At 42.3% G+C, this 17,536-nt stretch overlaps 1 protein-coding gene across 1 annotated transcript; it reads left to right on the top strand.

Moving 5' to 3' along the window:
* Positions 1-1,500: 1,500 nt before the first annotated feature.
* Positions 1,501-15,389, top strand: E2F7 (E2F transcription factor 7). The gene is made up of 11 exons (XM_009865764.1): positions 1,501-1,770; positions 3,729-3,897; positions 5,911-6,195; positions 6,815-6,973; positions 8,249-8,386; positions 8,991-9,185; positions 9,825-9,909; positions 10,532-11,039; positions 11,879-12,149; positions 13,294-13,715; positions 15,222-15,389. The coding sequence occupies exons 1-11, from the start codon at positions 1,519-1,521 to the stop codon at positions 15,387-15,389; spliced, it is 2,652 nt and encodes an 883-aa protein (XP_009864066.1). The 5' UTR covers positions 1,501-1,518.
* The last annotated feature ends 2,147 nt before the right edge of the window (positions 15,390-17,536 follow it).

Here is a 17,536-nt window from a genome sequence, read left to right as displayed (position 1 = left end):
TAAATATCTGTGTCGGCTAGTAGTAGCTGAATTGCTCCAAATAAATGGCAAACCTTGGAACATTCTTACAGAAAACTAATAGTAACTTACATTTTAGGCTTTATTGCATTTCAGAATTGGACATTTATGATACAAGATAAAATATGCATAATAGTGTCTGACCTTTGTCGTGTTAGTTTTTTAAAATTAATTTTGAGAAAAATGAAGTGGTAGTCCTAGCCTGAGCAAGATGACTTTGGTTTAAGACCAGCACCAAAAAGCCACAGCTAGACTGAAGGGCAAAACAATTTTAAGGATAATTTACAGTTTTAAAGCAGTTTGCTGTGGTTCAGTCCCAATTCCAGCAAGTTATAAACTCTCTTAGCTTTCTGATGATAATCTATCCACTTGATTTCCTCTCTTTCGCATCACTCAAGGTGCATGCAATTATTTCAAGTGAAAAAAATCTAGAAACCACTGAGCAATATTAGCTGGAGTTCCAAAAAAATTGTGTCCTTTTTGTAGGAGAATTCAGTGATAGCTGGACTACCTAAGAACAGAACACTGATCTCCCTGCGCAAAAAAAGTCACAGTACAGCTTTCTGTGTGGACATTTCTGCAAGTCCTGTTCTGTGCCAGATTTAGGATACCCGGATCTCACTTTTTGATATCCTGCAAAGAAAGCCAGTGCGGCATCCTCTCCACTTCATTCCTTTAGCCTTCATGAGCTGTTTGCCCTAATAGGCTAGAGTGAAGTAGTGACCCTTGCTGCCCAAAAAACTGATCTCAGCTCAAGGATACCATTGATGCTTTCCTCAGTCAGTCCCTTGAAAGTGGTTCATCTCTAGTGATATTTCTTGTAGTAAGAGGGAGGGGTAAAACTGGACTCAAATGTGAAATATGAAAAAATGTTTGATTGCAGCTGGGAACTGGAGGGAGTAGAGTTTCATTCAAAGGACAGTAAAAATCAGTTCATGAACATACTTTTCCTTCTAGCAGCTCTTAGCTGCAGTCAAGGAATATGGTTAGGGAGATTTTCTTTGTTGTTTTAAGCAGCAGATAGCGCAGAAGGTTGCTTCACTTGTGCAGGAAGTTACGTCCACTTCAGTCTGATGTTTTATGGCAGTCTAAGCTGCATCTGCAGCGTGGCTTTTCAGTGGGGACCCTTCAAACAGAACACTGTGTTTGCTTACTAAGTGTTATGTGGCCAATGCATTATTTCAGATTCAGTCCAATTTGACGATTCATGTTCATGGACAATGCTGTCTTATAGTGAGAGTTTAAAAGCCTGATAGGCCACAAATTGGACCGGTTGACCTCAGGTTCATACACACTACCACCAGTACACTAGCATGTAGAATATTTTACTGCCTCCAACTAAGGCAGAAGAACTGGGCTAAAAATAGGCCTGAGTGCCAAGGCATGAGTCACTACAATGACCTTTGTAAGAACAGTGAAGTTGATTGTCAGACTATTTTCTTTCCTGTTGTGTATAAAGCATTTTGTTTTTAATAGGAAAACATATATGATCGATCCAGGATGGCCCCAAAGACTCCCATTAAGAAGGAACCAGTTGATTTATCAAAGCAAAAAGGCTGCACCCCAGAAAGAAGTCCAATTACACCTGTTAAGCTCGTTGACAGACCTCAGCCGGATCCCTGGACCCCCACTGCTAACCTGAAGATGCTTGTTAGTGCTGCTAGCCCTGACATGAGGGACAGGGAAAAGAAGAAAGAGCTCTTCAGACCCATAGAAAACAGTGAGCAGAGTGATACACCCGATTCGTTACAGGTAAGACTCAGAACACAGTTACCTTATATTCAGTTAGGACTCAGACCTTCCTTAAATTGTGCCTCAGTTTTCTTCCAGCTGGTCCTTTGCTCCCTAAGGAAAAATGCAGAATTGTAAAACATTCCCAGGGTCAGTTGCCTACACAGCACTGGCTGAGTAACAGGACTTTCAAAGACTAAAAGCAACTGTCTTACTATAACTGACCTGAAACCCCTCAAGAGCCTGAATGTTACTTTAGAGGACAGCAAAGGAAGCAGAGCTTAAATGGGTCATTTTCCACAAGTACTTCTAACGCTATTTCCTGAACTGCATTAAAAAGAAAATTGCCAGATCATTTTTAAACAGGCAGCATTCTTAAAAGCAGTTCGACAATGGGAGGGCATATTCTTCAAAATGCTTTTCAAATCTTATACCCTCTCCACAACAGCCCTGCAGAGTGGTCAGCTGAAATCTGTCCCCCTTTCTACCCTAGCCCCTAAACTAGCAATGAGACATCTTGGTTGAGCATTAGGAAGATTTTATTTCTTTTTTTTTTTTCCACTTGTTGAGACTCAGGCAATGAAGGGGCTTATCCCTGTCCTCATTTTAGCAAGTCTATGGAGAGATTGACATCAAGTTGTAATAAGCGCCATTATGGTTTTCTTCCTTCAGTCTTTTTCCTTTTTTCTTCCAACCACTGCTTTCCCTCTCCTGGTTTATTTCTTGTAGAATATCTTTCCTTGGTGGTGTCAGTGAGAGGAAGCTAGTTCCTCCTGCTGAGAAGAATCATTTAATAGGTGCAGGTCACTCTGCAAGTGTAGCTTTTACAGCATCTACAGTGACAGTAGTCTGGAGAATTCTCCAGTTTAGATAGTCATAAAGGAACAAACCGTTCTCTAAAGATAATTCCCAACTTAGCTTCCTGTAAGTAAAAAATAGTCGATGTTAAAGGTTAGTTCATTACCACTCCAATCCTGCCAAGATCCCATAGCGTTTTTGGGCTGGTTACTATAAAGAGTTCAAATACTTTCTAGTTAATAAAACTTATACTTAATAATTTTTCCTACATAGAAAATTAACTTACAGACGATGTAAAATGTTATGGTAAAAAGTATTGCTATTTCCATACCGTGTAAAACTCAAAGAATTCAATCAGAGCAACAGCCTGCCACATGGTCGCTTAGGCACAACCAGCAAATGCAGTTAGGATCTCATAAGCAAGAAAACGTGGGTTTCAACAGCTGCCACCACTCTCAGTTTTCCTTTGCCAGAGGGTGAGACACGGAAGCAAAACCTCGAAGTTACCAGTGCAGAAAAATCCTCAGTCATTTTGTAATAAATAAAACATACTTCTTCATACATTCTCACCATCATGGTTTTGTTGGTGTTCTTTCCCCCCTGCAGGAGCAGGAAAGCCTTGTTCAGACCATCCTGCAGAGTTCACTTAAACTAACAGCTCAACTGAGTTTCAGATTCAGAGGCTGGGTGGTGCCTTTTATAGTCTCTTAGCATCAGCGCCAGCCAACCCCCAGTTTCTTAAATTTATAGAGGCACTGTAAAGGGCAGTAAAATCTCTTGAAAGAGGAACTCTTTGATGGCTTATACATCTTCCGGTTTATTAGATCCAGAGATGTTTGAGGGAATATTCCTTCTCTCAAAAAGAAATATTCCTTCCAAGTAGGATCTTACCATCTGCTAGTCTTGAGTGTTCGATCTTACTGTTGTTTCCTTATGAATAACTATTATTTTATGATCTCAGAGACAAGAGATTTTGCTGTAGATGCCTTGTGTGATGAATTAAAAAGAGCTAGCAAGCAAAAGCATGTCACCCAGGTGCTCTGTGCTTGCACAGAATCCATGTTTTTCTCCTTATGAGAAAATCAAGATTAAATATTGCTAACATCTGAAATACACTTTGCTTGGCTATGCCTTGCCTCTAAAGTTCTGCACTAAAGAATTAACATTTATTTTTTTAACAGTATGATATGGTAGACGACAGCACAGCTGATGAATTTGAAAAGCAGAGGCCCAGCAGAAAACAGAAAAGCTTAGGACTCTTGTGCCAAAAGTTTCTAGCTCGCTATCCAAGTTATCCTTTGTCAACAGAAAGAACTACTATTTCTTTGGATGAAGTGGCTTCAATTCTTGGTATGTATACCTGCAAAAATGGGGTAACTGGTCGCTGGGGTAACCTAACAAGAGGGCTTTCAAAAGATCACCCATCTCGCAAAGTACAGTCAAGGTCTGCCTTTCCCTGAGTCTGGATGCTCTTCTAATCATACTAATCAAGAGCTGGAAATGCCTAGTATTCTTAGTGTCTTTACTACTTCATAAAGCTACCAGTTTGGAATGTGCTTTCTGACTGCTTTTTATTAGACAGATCTATCCTCCAGCTGTTTATCAGTTCTGCTGCTTTCTTAAGTTTTCGAATTGCTGAACACTAAAGGAGTTAGGAGTTACAAACCCTCTGAAGGAGGACATAGAAGTAATAGACTTTGGCTTAATGGAACTTTTGGGGAAACAATTACAAACTAGTAGATGTAGGAAATAGTTGGCTTTACTGCCTGACTTCAGTAATGTACCTGACATTGTGTCTTGCAAGATCTCATGGTTCATCAAGGTTAAATATTGTCTTGTGAGGGGAGGTTACCAGAAGACCTGCAAGAGTAGAATGAGAAAAAGTGTTATATTGAGGTGGCAAGAAGGTATCAAGTAGCCTGGTTGCTGGGTCTGCTATTAGGTTTGGTCTTAGTTAAAAAATTAGTGAAGTTGCCTCAGAAAGATATAAGAGAGCTTGGAAGAGAGGACTCAGCCAGGTGATACCAATAACTAAAAGATCCAAGTCCTTGGAGAGGTTGCCTTTTAGCCAGAAAGGTCTTTACAAAATTTGACTTAAACTAAATAAATGTTGTGTCTACATTTAGAGCTGAAGTATTTAACAGTAAAGAGGTAGCAAAAATGAAATATGTCCGTTTTGGGAAGAAAAGGGAATGGAAGAGTAATATCCTCTGTTACTGCTAAGAAGGCCCTTGCATTTAGTCCATTTGTTTGAGACTGGTAAGTATTATCCACATTATCCAGATGGGTAAATAAATTCATCAAGGCCTTGCCTTCTGCTGAGGCGTCTTGCTTTTTGCCTTGGCTAGCACTTGTCCTGTTCAGCTGATGTTAACTATTATGGGATTTCTAGTGCAGATGATGCCACCAGCATGTAGTGCACTGTTTTATATAACAGCCGTGCTTCAGCCGGCACCGGGCATGAGTACTCGGGACAGTGGGCAGAGCCACTGTCCTGTTCATATTCGGTCCCCAACCTCGCTCACATCAGTCAGGATGAACCCAAGTTGGACATATTTCTTAGATTTCCCATCGGTGCAGGTGCAGGCGGCACCGAGGACTTGTTTCTGCTGCATTTGGGGGCATTTTTGACTGCTTTGCACCTTGTGAAGCCTTTGACATTCCTTTGCTCGGTACACACTTGACACTGAAAATGCAAGTGGAGGACCATGCTCCCACTGCTTCCTGTAGGAGTGGGCTTTTTTATATCTACCCTGTATCGGCCTCAGATCCTTTTCTGCCCTCTGTAATACACAGACTTGTGTACACGTATGTGTCTGAGCTCTGAAGCTCTCTGACAAGAAGGAGGGCCAAAGTGCTTTGAAAACCTCAGGGCAGGTCAGAGTGAGTGGGGCTGCAATCGGTTCTTCTAAACACAGTGTAGATGCTTTCAGCTGAAGCCATGGCTGGGCAGGCAGTTGAGAAAATAGACAAAGAGCATCATACCGTGGGGCTGACCATACCTAAGTCAGTTCTTAGTTGTGCAAATATGGGTGGGTCTAATGTATTGTGTCTGGGTGAACAATGAAAAATACGTTGTGAACACTCAGTGTGAGAGAACAGCCTGTTCTCTCGTACTAAACTAATACTCTACTAATACTAATCTAACACTAAAGCAACCCGCTTTTGGTGAACCTGCTCTGTCAGGTGAGTTGGACTGGATGATATCCAGAGGTCCCTTCCAATTCCTGATATTCTGTGATTCTGTGATTCTCTATTCCACTTCTGCTGAATCACAGAATCGTAGAACGGCCTAGGTTGGAAGAGACCTTAAAACTAGTTGGGCATCTATGTCTTCTTTATTTCCTCCCCCATTTAAACCAGGAGTTGAGCGGAGACGAATTTATGATATAGTGAATGTCCTGAAGTCGTTGCACTTGGTTAGCCGCGTGGCCAAGAACCAGTACTGTTGGCATGGCCGGCACAAGCTCAGTCAAACTCTGAGAACGCTTCAGGAAGCAGGAAAGGTGCAGTACGGGGAGCTAGTGACCTTCACCCAACACAAGGAGCAGGACTTGGAATACAGATTTGGAGAACGGAAAAGGGAAACTATTCCAGACTCTCTGGACAGACCATTACTGGACTTTTCGGAGCCAGACTTCGCCTCTGGTAAGATAACCAATGTGTGTGACGTGATACACAGACACAAGTCTCTTTCTCCTGTTTGATATGTGACTTTTCCCCGTGCTTTGCTTTTGAGTTAAATAATAGAAAAATCTTTTTTGCAAAAAGCTGCTGAATTCACCGTGGAGGTGACAGAATTCTTCCTTCTATCCTGTCCCTAGCATAGGTCTCAGGTTGGGGGTTTTTTTCCCCTCTGTCCTACAGACTGGCAGGAACTTCTGCCAGACACGCTTTCCCCATCCACACCTGACAGTAAATCCTTTATCCTGACAGAAGGTGCCATCTTCCATTTGTCTACTGTTTGCATGCTGGCCATGTAACAGTCCATTAAAGTCAGCAAATTACACCACAAAGCTGTAACGTAACATAGAATCAGCTTTGGAATCTGACTTGCTAAAAGCTCTTTCTGCAAGCTTTAGTTTTTATTGCCTTTTGAAGAGAGACTTCTGTCAGCATTACTCAGATGTTTGCTGCCTTTTAAAAGACTTCTGCTTCCCAACAAGGAAATGCTTTACCTCTTGTGTGTGTGAGAAACCTACTTGCTAGTTTTCTGGCTGTGATGGATGACATATGCTAAAAGGCTTGGGTATTATTTGTAACACAGCATCTGCAAACAGCAGAAAGGACAAGTCATTGCGGATTATGAGCCAAAAGTTTGTCATGCTGTTCCTTGTCTCCAAGACCAAGATAGTCACTCTGGACATCGCAGCAAAGATACTGATAGAAGAGACCCAGGATACAGTGGACCACAGCAAATTTAAAAGTAAGCTGGCTGTTGAGAGGTGAATCAGTCAGTCAGTGACCAGAGAAAATGGGCATGTTTGAACTGGTACCAATAGGTAACGGCAGGAGCAGGTTGAGAGTCTTTTGCTGAAATGTGGTTTGGGTTTTTTTTAATTGCAAATGCCACTTTGTGAAAACAGCTTGGGGTGTGGAAGAGTAATTTTGACAGTTATCTCCAAGTTTTTGCTTCAGAATGAAGAGAAGTCTTTTTTTGTTGTTGTTTGAATTATTTTTTCATACTTTAACCCTGTTTCCTGTACTATTCTGAATTATATTTTGGAACTTAATGAGATGAAGCATGGTGATTAGTTAAATGGAATTCGTTTTCTCCTCTGTGGAAACGTGTTACTTCTTTTTACCCTAGAAATTTTTCGAAGCTGGATGGCACAGCTTGCTTTTCAGTTAACGAGGATTAATACTTTGATCCCTTGGACAACATGGGAAAACTCAGCATTAGTAAATAATTCTTCTCAAATAAAGACTTCTATTTTATGTCTTGAGAGTACTTTTAAAAGAAAATACTTGAATTTCAGTCTTAAAATTCTAGCCCAAATACCCGGAAGGATGTGAAGAGTTTAGCTGGACAACCTATGGGTATCATATTCAGCTCCAACACATTATTTATTGAGTCACAGAGATTTTTCTAGGAGTGTTACATTTTTTAAGATTATATATATGTGTCGCCTTGTTATCGACTGCTCACTAATGTGCCTTTTGCCCCCAAGTGCTTGGCTTTACCCCATGTGGAGGTAGCTGCCTTTTCTGGGCAAGCTGGTGAGGTAATCACTCCCTAACCCGTTTCCATCAAAATCATAGAATGGCCTAGGCTGGAAGGGACCTCAGAGATCATCTAGTGCAACCTCCCTGTTACGGGCAGGGATGCCACCTCTTGACTAGACCTGGCAACACATGGGGACTGAGCGGGAATCGAACCCGCGACCTCGGTGTTGGTCCTTTTTGTCAGCACCGCGCTCAAACCACTGAGCTAACCGACCCCTTAATCAAATCAAATAGATGAGCTTAAACCTGAGCAGCCAAGATGGATAAGCAGTTAAGATATGAAGAAGCAGTGACAAGCAGGTGGGAGCTGGCATGACAAGCTTTGAAGGAAGTAGCTTAAGTCCATGCCAATTTGATTTTACCCACCTCAGCTATGAAAGCTATGTTGATATTCTGGAATTAAATTACCACAGAGATATGTACTATATGCATTGTAAACATGACTATCTTAACTATCTCTGCTCTTTCTCCTTAGCAAAGGTACGAAGACTGTATGATATTGCTAATGTTCTCACGAGCCTAGATTTGATCAAGAAAGTTCATGTCACAGAGGAAAGAGGACGCAAACCGGCCTTCAAGTGGATTGGGCCTGTGGAATTCCCTGGAAGGACTGGTAACTTGTGTAGCTCACTTCTCTTTTCTTTTTGCTCTGACAATCCCTTCCCAAGTGGTATAATTTTGTTTTGCATGTGTAAAGAATGGCTCAGCATTCATTGTTGACCTGGTGATTATCAGCTGTCATAATTAGTGAATTACTTTCTTTGTAAGGGGACTTACTGAGGTAGAGCAGGGCTGTTTTCGTGCACAAATCCCCTCGTACAAAAGATTTGTCTCCAAAGAAGGAGGTGGTAGGCCAGGAGCATGTCTGTAAGCTGCTGATTCTTGGCTAGAGGCCAGAACTAATGTGTTTGGGGCAGGCCGGTGCCAGGACCTAGTAAAAGCAAAGGACACTGTTAATGCCATCTTCATACCCTTTCTCCTGGATGTGCAGACTGGGGTGTAGGTGCTGCTGCTATAGCTGCCATGGAATGGAAAGGAGGGAAGCCCTTATCTTGTCTACCAGTGCTTACTGAGCTTAGGTCTGCCTCAGTGTTGTGTGGTTTGAGGTGGTATAGAGGTTACCTCTTCTCTTACGGCCAAGCGCAGTAACGTGGCAGAAGCCTGAATGATGAGCTATATTCCCTGAAGGACTGTTGTACAAAATTATGTACCTACAGATGAGCCAAGAGGGCATAGCCCAACATCCGATCCTCTGCCAGGGGCACGGAGGGGAGCCCGTGCCCCCTATCGGATCTGTGCTAATGGAAAGCAAAGGTTTACACGTCACGCTTCGTTTAACAGCGCGCAGCCTTGTGAAGGGACCAAAAGGAAGGTCAATTCTGAGCCCAACAGCCCACGTCAAGAAAGGGAAGGTAACTACTGACAAAGTGTGTTCTTTTTTATCCGTCTGCATCCGCCCAGATGTGGGCCCACCAATCTAAGGTGTGATTGGGTGAATCAGCCTAATTAAATATGTGAATTACCCTTGAGAGGTGCCTATATTTCTGCTGTCCATGTAGATGAAGCTTCTGTTTTGGACACTCCAGTCAAGCACCTAAAGTTAGTTGAGGTGAATCTGGGCCATACTGCTTTGAATCTGCAGTTTGTTTTCTGGGACATGTTTCTGTTGTCCACTAACTGCAGCTATACTGCAGTTTCTTCTGTTAAAATTTGGTGTAGAAAAAGAAAGATTCTTTAGTCACAAAAGGATGTTTTACTTTATGGTTCCTAATACAGCAGAATTTACTGTAACAATCTAATGGGTAGCTGTTAAAAAAGTTAAAGCAATTACAGGGCCTTTCACAGTTCCCTCTTATAGAAAATTATGATGTCAAGCACCTCTCCGGTGGGACTGAGAGTTCCGAGTGCCTTGCAGGTTCTGGCTTTAGGTGATTAGTGGATGTTATAAAAATGTGCCAGGATAGAAAAAATTACACCAATTATATGGGTGGTATCAAAATGTGCTTCATAAACTTACCTTTTACTAATTGAATGCTCCTTTCTTCTTTCAGCCTGTATTGTGAATTCAGATGAATATTGCTCCGAAATGATAAATTTAGCACCTGTCTGCAGGCAGAAAATAGAGGAAGATACTAGGTAGGTTGGTCTTAACTCCTGTCCAGTTTCAGCTTCGTGCTGAATATTTAGTTCAAGGCTAGATTCCATTGATGAAACTGAGACAAAATTGTCGCAGAGTCTTGTTAATGCTGATAGGTCTCAGCGTGGTTTTCTTTGGGTTTTTTTTCATGGCTAATTTATACCCAACTGTACTTGTACCACTATTGTCCTTTAGCTTCAGTAGTTCTTTGTCTTGTGTATGTTTATAAAGATAATCCCTGCCTCCTTTGACCTGTTGTCAAGGCTGAGCAAATCATGATTCTGTGTAAGAACCTCTCCATCATATCAGTGGGTCTTTTCTACAGCCATCCTATTCTGAATTAATTTGTAAATGGTTGACTCTAATCAAGTGCAACCGAAAGCGTTATCATTCTGCCATAAAACTGATAAGTCTGCTTCGGTGTAGTTAGAAATAATAAAAAGTGATCCTCCATGTAAACTCTGTAAAAAAAAAAAAAAAAAATATATATATATAGTGATTGGTGGGAAGGGGACTTTTCCACATTTGTGTCTAACAATGTAGCTGTTGGCTTTTAAGTATAAAATTGGAATTCAAATTTGGGCTTAATATTTTTCCTCTTTTCATTACTTTTTTTTTTAGGAATCAAGCTTGTGCCACAGAAATGACATTAACTTCAGCAAGGAACCCAAGCATAACCTCTCTTCTTTCTGTTCCCAGGGACTCTGATTTTTGTGTTAACCCTTTGCCTCAGGCAGTTTTCCCTGAGGTTCACAAAGATGTGCCAAGCCTCTCGCTGCCAAGTGCCATCAGCAGCCAAGCTCCACATCCTTCCACGCCAGCAGCCTCTGAAACAGAAAATGGAAAAGCTACTCTGGTCCTCAACCAACCCTTCCTGTGCTTCCCGTCTTCATCCCTTATTATGTTGTGCGGTGGTCTTCAGGAAAACAATCTGAGGGAAACCCTGCCCACCTCAGGAGACACGGGAAGGAGGAGCACAGAAGCCCAGGCTGTACCTGCAGCTGTCTGCCAAAAACGCAGCTCTCACAAGTGCGCATCTCCCTCTTTACCTGTGGATGATGAAGAGCCAGCTGCTAAAAAGCAGACCGTGGAACAGAGTGATGTGCCCCTCTCACTTGTAGTACCCGAGGTAAAGAAGTGGACTTTGTTATCACTTAGGCTTCCTGTTAGGCAAGGGAAGACTATTGCCCAAAACGGTGTTTTCAGAACTGAGAATTCGCTGCACCGCTCTTGATACAGATACCAATGCTGCCTCACGCATGTTAATGAAGTTACAAGGGTGTACTGCCAGGAAGTACAGGCATTAGCTGGAAAATGTTTTCACACTACCAGGGGAAAATGGACTGCGATTGCTTTGCATAGTGATGTGATACTCAGCTGTTCTTTGTGTCCTGGTCATTGTCTTCAACAAAACTGCCTGCTAGAGCGGGGAAGTCAATGTGACTATTAGTCCTCATCTTCCTGTGTTAGCCTGGGCTTTCCCAGGCAGCAGCAGCAGCATTGCTTACTCCGCTGAGCTGTAGCAAATGTCATTTGCACTTTCCCCCTACTCTTCAGCCTAAGTCTGTCTCTGTCAAGGCCAGTGTTGCTCACAGCAGGCTGGTGAGAGAAGGATGACGGTGAGGCTAAAAACAGGGGTCGGGCTCAAGGTTGTATCAGTGTTCGAATATAAGCCATTTGAAACAGGTGATTTTCCTTATTAATAAAAAATTAATTCCCAAGGTGAGGTATTCCTTATCTAGTGTCTCCAAGTACTGAAAGTGAGCTACAGCACAGGGCTTGGGCATCACTATTATAGCTCTTCAAGTACTCAAATGAAATTTTTAACTTGCTGACTTGCTAATCAGTTTTGTGCTACTCCTTTGCCCTGATACACATTTTACTTTGTAGCTGAGGAAAGTGCACGAGAGACATTGCACTGTGTGATTTCAGTTTGGACTCTGTGTTTCCTCTTTTGTTTTTGCTTAGAAGCCTTTTGAGTCACCCAAGGCAGAATCTACCCCAGGAAGTGGCTGTGCATCTGCTCTACATCTAGAAGATTTTCATCTTGACCTCGCAAGTCCTGTTGCTCCAGAGGCTGCAGACAAGGAGTCTACTATGCCTTTAGATTCTCAGGGGCAAGAAAAATGGTCTCAGAATAAAGGCCCTGATGAACCCTCTCCAGGAAAAGAGCACATCTCTAAAGAAGATGCCAATCAACCTTTCTTACCACAGTATCTTTATGTGCAGCCTACTGCTGGTAAGGACAGCCGTGATATCTAGAGGCACTCAGGCTTCTGTATCCGCTCACTGAGCTGTTCAAATAGAGAGACTTGAAGATAGGTGAATAAGTCTATATTTGGCACAAAATCTGTCAGCAGTTCTCTGTAGTAGTTTAATAGCTCTGAATTCTCTTGACTCCAGATGAACTCTAGCTTCCCTGAAAATATAGGCATTTTTCTGAGGTACCCAGAGAAATAAATAATGTGGATTTTGCATGCTTGAATTATGTGCAGCAAAAAAGACACCTACCCAGCATGCAAAACTCGGGCGAGCTGGAAGTCTTATGTTTGGTGCTAAAGCAGCCAGAATAGTGCAACAGCCCCTCTGTGGGCAAATTTAGTCATCGATGAACTCTGTCCTGGCTTGTCATGTGCATCCTCAGGATAACCCCACAAAAACTGAGGAAATGGGAGTGTGGCCAGGTCTCTTAATAGGACACAGTAGAGATGGGGAGGAAGTAACTGAAAATACTACAAGAGGATTTTGTGTCCACTGTTTTTCGTGTCTGTGTTTGTGTGGAGTGGAAGAGTTTTGGGTGAACAGGATACGTATGGCAGATTTCCATGATGACTGCTTTAGTATTTGATTCGCTCATGGCACAGAGTGTGGTCTAGGGGATTTTACTTACAGGATCGAGATGCTCAGTTCGGAAGGTCAGACAAACTGGGAACCTGAGCAGCTTCTGTTTCAAAACAATATTTCAGCTGTTCTCAGGAAAATGAGGGTCTTTAGGGTATATATTTATGAGTGTTTTCCATTTGTTAGGGGCTTTTTTTTCTCATTAAAAGCAGCATATGTTTTTGTATAGCAGAGGATATGATTCCCATTAGTGAGAAAAATAGTTTAACCAAGATGTGGACAAAGTAAATGAATGCAGATACAGTGAACAGGCAGTAGAGGGGGAGATGGAGGAAGGTAAGGAAAGAGAGCTTGACGGAAGAGTCATGGGTTTGTGACAGTTTTCTTCTTTCTTTTTTCTTCTTCTTGTCCTAGTTTACTTACTGGGCAGCCTCTCTCTTTCTTTGTTGTTGTACCCCTTTCCTGTTCAGGATGAAGTTATAATAGCTTAATTCCAATTTGTCAACTGTATTAATGCCTTGCTTTTTCTCTCTTTCGTTTAGGATTAAGCAGTTTTAATTTCCTGTTCTCTGCAAACCAAGCCCCCGGTGCCGTTAGCCTGGCTGCGAGCCAGTTACCTTCTCTGAGCGTCCCCTGTGTCATCGTGCCGTCAACAGCCCTGGCTTCCTTCCCTCTCGTCTGTTCTCCAACAGTTGCCAGTCCCATTTCCCCAGTTCCTGATGGCTCCTCAGCTGCCGTCCCCATGAATTTCAGTATGTCCAGCCTGGCATCGACAGCGCCCGTTTTCATCGGCACTACGGCAGTGGTCACCCCCGAAGTCTCACCCATGCCTTCGGTGGATCTCCAGCAACCAGCTCACCCCCCTCCACACTTGAGTCCCGTGCTTGTGAGACCTTGTGGTGCGGTTAAACTAGACTCCCCCATGTGTGGGGGGCATCCAGTGACACTTGTGAAGCTGGAGCAGGTAAGAGTTGAGAGGTGGTTGAGTGACGAGGCAAACAGTGGTGCCAGGTCACGGGGCCTGAAGGCAGCTTGTGCTCTGGGGCTGGTGCTGGCATGTCAAAGCGCTTCCACTTACTTTGTGTGTCCGTCTGTAGTCATGGCAGGGCTTGGAACACTGTTCATGACAGTTTTTTTCACTATGAGGGTGACAGCCCTGGCACAGGCCGCCCTGGGAGGTTGTGGAGTTTCCTTCCCTGGAGACATTCAAAACCCACCTGGACGCGTTCCTGTGTGACCTACTGTAGGTGATCCTGCTCTGGTGGGGGGGCTGGACTAGATGATCTCTAGAGGTTCCTTCTGATCCCTCACATTCTGTGAAGACAGCTTGATGTAGCACATCTAGTCCTGAACAGTGAAGTAGTGAGTTTTAAAAGTCTTACGGGAGTTTTAAAATCATACAAATCTGAATCTTTAAAAACCTTACAGGACTAGAGAAGAAAAATAGCTTACAGATTTGTGGGTTTTTTTCTCCCCCAAATCCATGTCAGTATTTTTTCTCCATTTGACACTATCATTGTGAGTTGGGCAGTGGCTACAGACACACAGTAGGTGGACAGCAGGATCATTTGCCATAATTCAGCAGTCAGCCGGCTGCAGCACTTCTCAGGTATCTCCTCACCTGTGTTCTGACATCTCTTCACTAAATGATAGAAACATAATAGCAGCATCAGAACAAGGGCAAAAGAACGATTCTTGTGGGGTTTAATGATCTTTTCTGTAAAGATATTTTTTAAAATCTACCATAGAAACAGATTTCTGGAGTAAAAAATAAAAGTAAAAAATGAAGGACTTGTTTGTCTGATGTACAATGAGTGACATAAAACAGTCATGTCAACCGTGCTGCTACTAGCAGTGACATTTTGGCACTGCTATAGCTTACATTCCTAAATCTGTGATTTGTTTTCTTATTATCTAATGCAGTGACAAGTAGATTAAGCTTTTGGAAGCTTTTGTGTTATTTTATGTTTATCTCGTTCAAGCTTTAGAAAAAGTCTGTAATAGAGACTGGTTGGCAGCCAATCTCATTACAGATACTAATATTAGAGGTTAAGGTAGAGTGGCACTTAAAACAGAAGTGGCCAGGGTTTAGGAGTCTAATTTTAGATCTGTTTTGATGCTAACAAATAAGGAAAGTGAGCAAAACATCAAGGAAGGGAAGGAGCCATTTAAGCTAAAGGACAAGATTGGCATAGGAATGAATGAGTATGAACTAGCCATGAATAGTTTCAGCTGGAAATGAGAGAGAGGCTTTCAGCTTCCAGAAATGATGTACTGACAGGCACCTCCAGAACAAAAAGGGGCAAAGCCTGTAGCTTTTCATGTGGAGCTTCTGAAAGGATGTGCGATATGGTTCCCCATAGTAGCAGGGTCTAGTGCTTAATGTCTACAGGCTGTCTTCTGTTTGAGTGCTCGCATGTAGGCTTTGAGAACACCCTACTGAATCATTTTGGTTTTGTTTCACAAATAGCCTTCATCAACTCCCCTCACTCCCAAGAGCATTCGTCCTACACGTCACGAGGCATTTTTCAAAACTCCTGGAAGTCTTGAAGACCCTGTTGCATGGAAGAAAAATGAAGGCAACCAGACCAGGAATGTGCAGAGGAGACTGGAAATCTCAAGTACCAGCCCTGACTAACTCCGCTCGTTGCAAAGGGTGGGCGGATTGTCCTGGGACCCTGTATCGATTACAAGAGAACAAGCTCCCTGACAAGAGGAGCGCATTAAAATCTCATCCCTTCTGGCATGCTCCCCCGCTGTCTGTTCACCCACTGGTTCTGTTAACTACTGCCTCCACAAATCATCCCTGGTACAGAAAACCTTTTACCGAGTTCTTCCTTCAGTGCTGATGTGCATTTGGATGCTGTGCTTCGTGCGGCCTTGTGGGCATCAAATAGTGTTTGTGAGTTTAATTTGGAAAACTCTCTTTATTGCTGTGAGGAGACGCAAACAGGTTTTCCTGGAGTCCCCAGGGGTTCTTTATTCATGGTTCTAAGTGAGATGTCTAGCACTTATCTGCGGTAAGCCTTTTTTCTTTTTTTTTGCATGTACTCGACTTACCCTGAGTAAATCTGTGGTGAAAATGTTGAAATTCTGCAGTTGTGAGAGCAACTGCTTCTTTGGTTCCAATCTGTCAAATCTGGCCTCTGCAGTGCAGCCTCTTGTTATTTATTTTGTTCATTGAAGTGAGATTTAGTGCAAAAAAGGTTTTTTGCAGCTTCAGAATAACAGATTTTCTCAGGGTAGGATTACTTGAACGTCAGCTGGTTGTTGTACAATTTACCCAGAACTTGTGGTTACAAAAACCTAATAATAACACAATATAATTGAATGTATACATGTGAAAAATATTAAGACCAAAATAACTGTGAATGTTAACATTTTTGTAATTGTGTTAATGAACTGTGTTAGTCTTGGGTATTTTATTTTTCTTTTACTCTGAGTGAAATGTACAAGTTAGATGTAAGGAATACAAAACTTGATTCCTTAAATAAGTTTAACAAAGTAATTGAAGAGTGGCAAGCCGCTGAGAGGGCTGTGCTAAGATTTCATCTCCCGCTTAAATATATCTAGTCTAGATTTTATGACCAAGGAACACTGGTATGTTGTTAACCACGTGATTAGATTCAGTCTAACCTGAGTCTGCCTGAGTGCCTGCTTAGCGTTTTATTGAAGTCTACTTAAGGCGTATGAACTTAAGTGCCTAACTCTTCACTGACAGGAATTTTGTAGCTAGTTAATAGTGCATTTGAGCATACTTGGAAGACAAGGGAGATCTTACCTTTTGACATGTATCTATCTAAACCATAAAAAGAAGCTGACAAGAGCAAGGGCCATGAATTTGAGAAGTGGGAAAAAATTTTATCTGTATTCCTTAGGAGAAGATAGAGGAAGAAAAGTCTTAACAGTTCACGTTCAGAGTCCTTGAATAATGGATGGTGCTATTAGTAATATAGGACATAATTTTAAGAGTTAATGCTCTTATGCTTGGGTATGTTTTCACTGGTGTAGCAATCTGCAATTAAGTTTGTGCAGTTTCCTCTTTAAAAGACAGAAAGTGTTGCTGGTGACATGATGTTACTCTGGACTTTTAGCAAACTTAAGGCCAGCGTTATCTGCTCTTTTCTCAGTGGTACTGGTTTTCCAAGGGTGGATTCGCTGTAGGATGAGCTACTTTTTTGGTTAAGGGAGGTTTGGACTTTGGCGGTTGGGGGCTTCATGAGGGTTTTTAATGGGACATATCATGAAAACAGAGTTTAAGAAAGAATTTTAGTGAAGCCAGGAGTTTGAGTAATGTGGCCTTATCTTAGAATAGACCAATAACAGCCTTATAAGGAGGGCTGGTTAGCCCTCCTTGAAAGAAAATCTATAGTAGAATTATCATAGGAAATTTCAGGGGTGGTAAAGTGAAATCTTCAGACTGCTATATTTTTAAAGTAGGGTTTTTTTGTTTGCCTTCTTTTTTTAATTACACTACAGTTGTGAAAGTTTACAATTTTTGCTTTTGAATTATTTCCTCTTATGCACCCACTTAAAGTAACTTCACTTTGCAAAGCAACGTGTAATTGGCACGGTGCCGCCCCTGCACTTTTGCTGGTGCACACTTGTTGCTGTTGGGGCTGGAAACAGGCTGCTGGGGTTCCGGATGACGTGGGAGATGTTAATTCTCCAAACCTCATCTTTTTTCTTTCTAGCATGGCTCAGCCTTTTAGTGAAATGGCAGCTGGGAGCAGAGAGGAGGATCAGAGTTAATATCAACTCTCAGCTCCAGTTGAAGCATCACTG

This window comes from Apaloderma vittatum, unplaced genomic scaffold, assembly GCF_000703405.1.
Source record: "Apaloderma vittatum isolate BGI_N311 unplaced genomic scaffold, ASM70340v1 scaffold9073, whole genome shotgun sequence".
NCBI classification, from domain to species: Eukaryota; Metazoa; Chordata; class Aves; order Trogoniformes; family Trogonidae; genus Apaloderma; species Apaloderma vittatum.
This window is presented reverse-complemented; position numbering and strand designations above follow the sequence as displayed.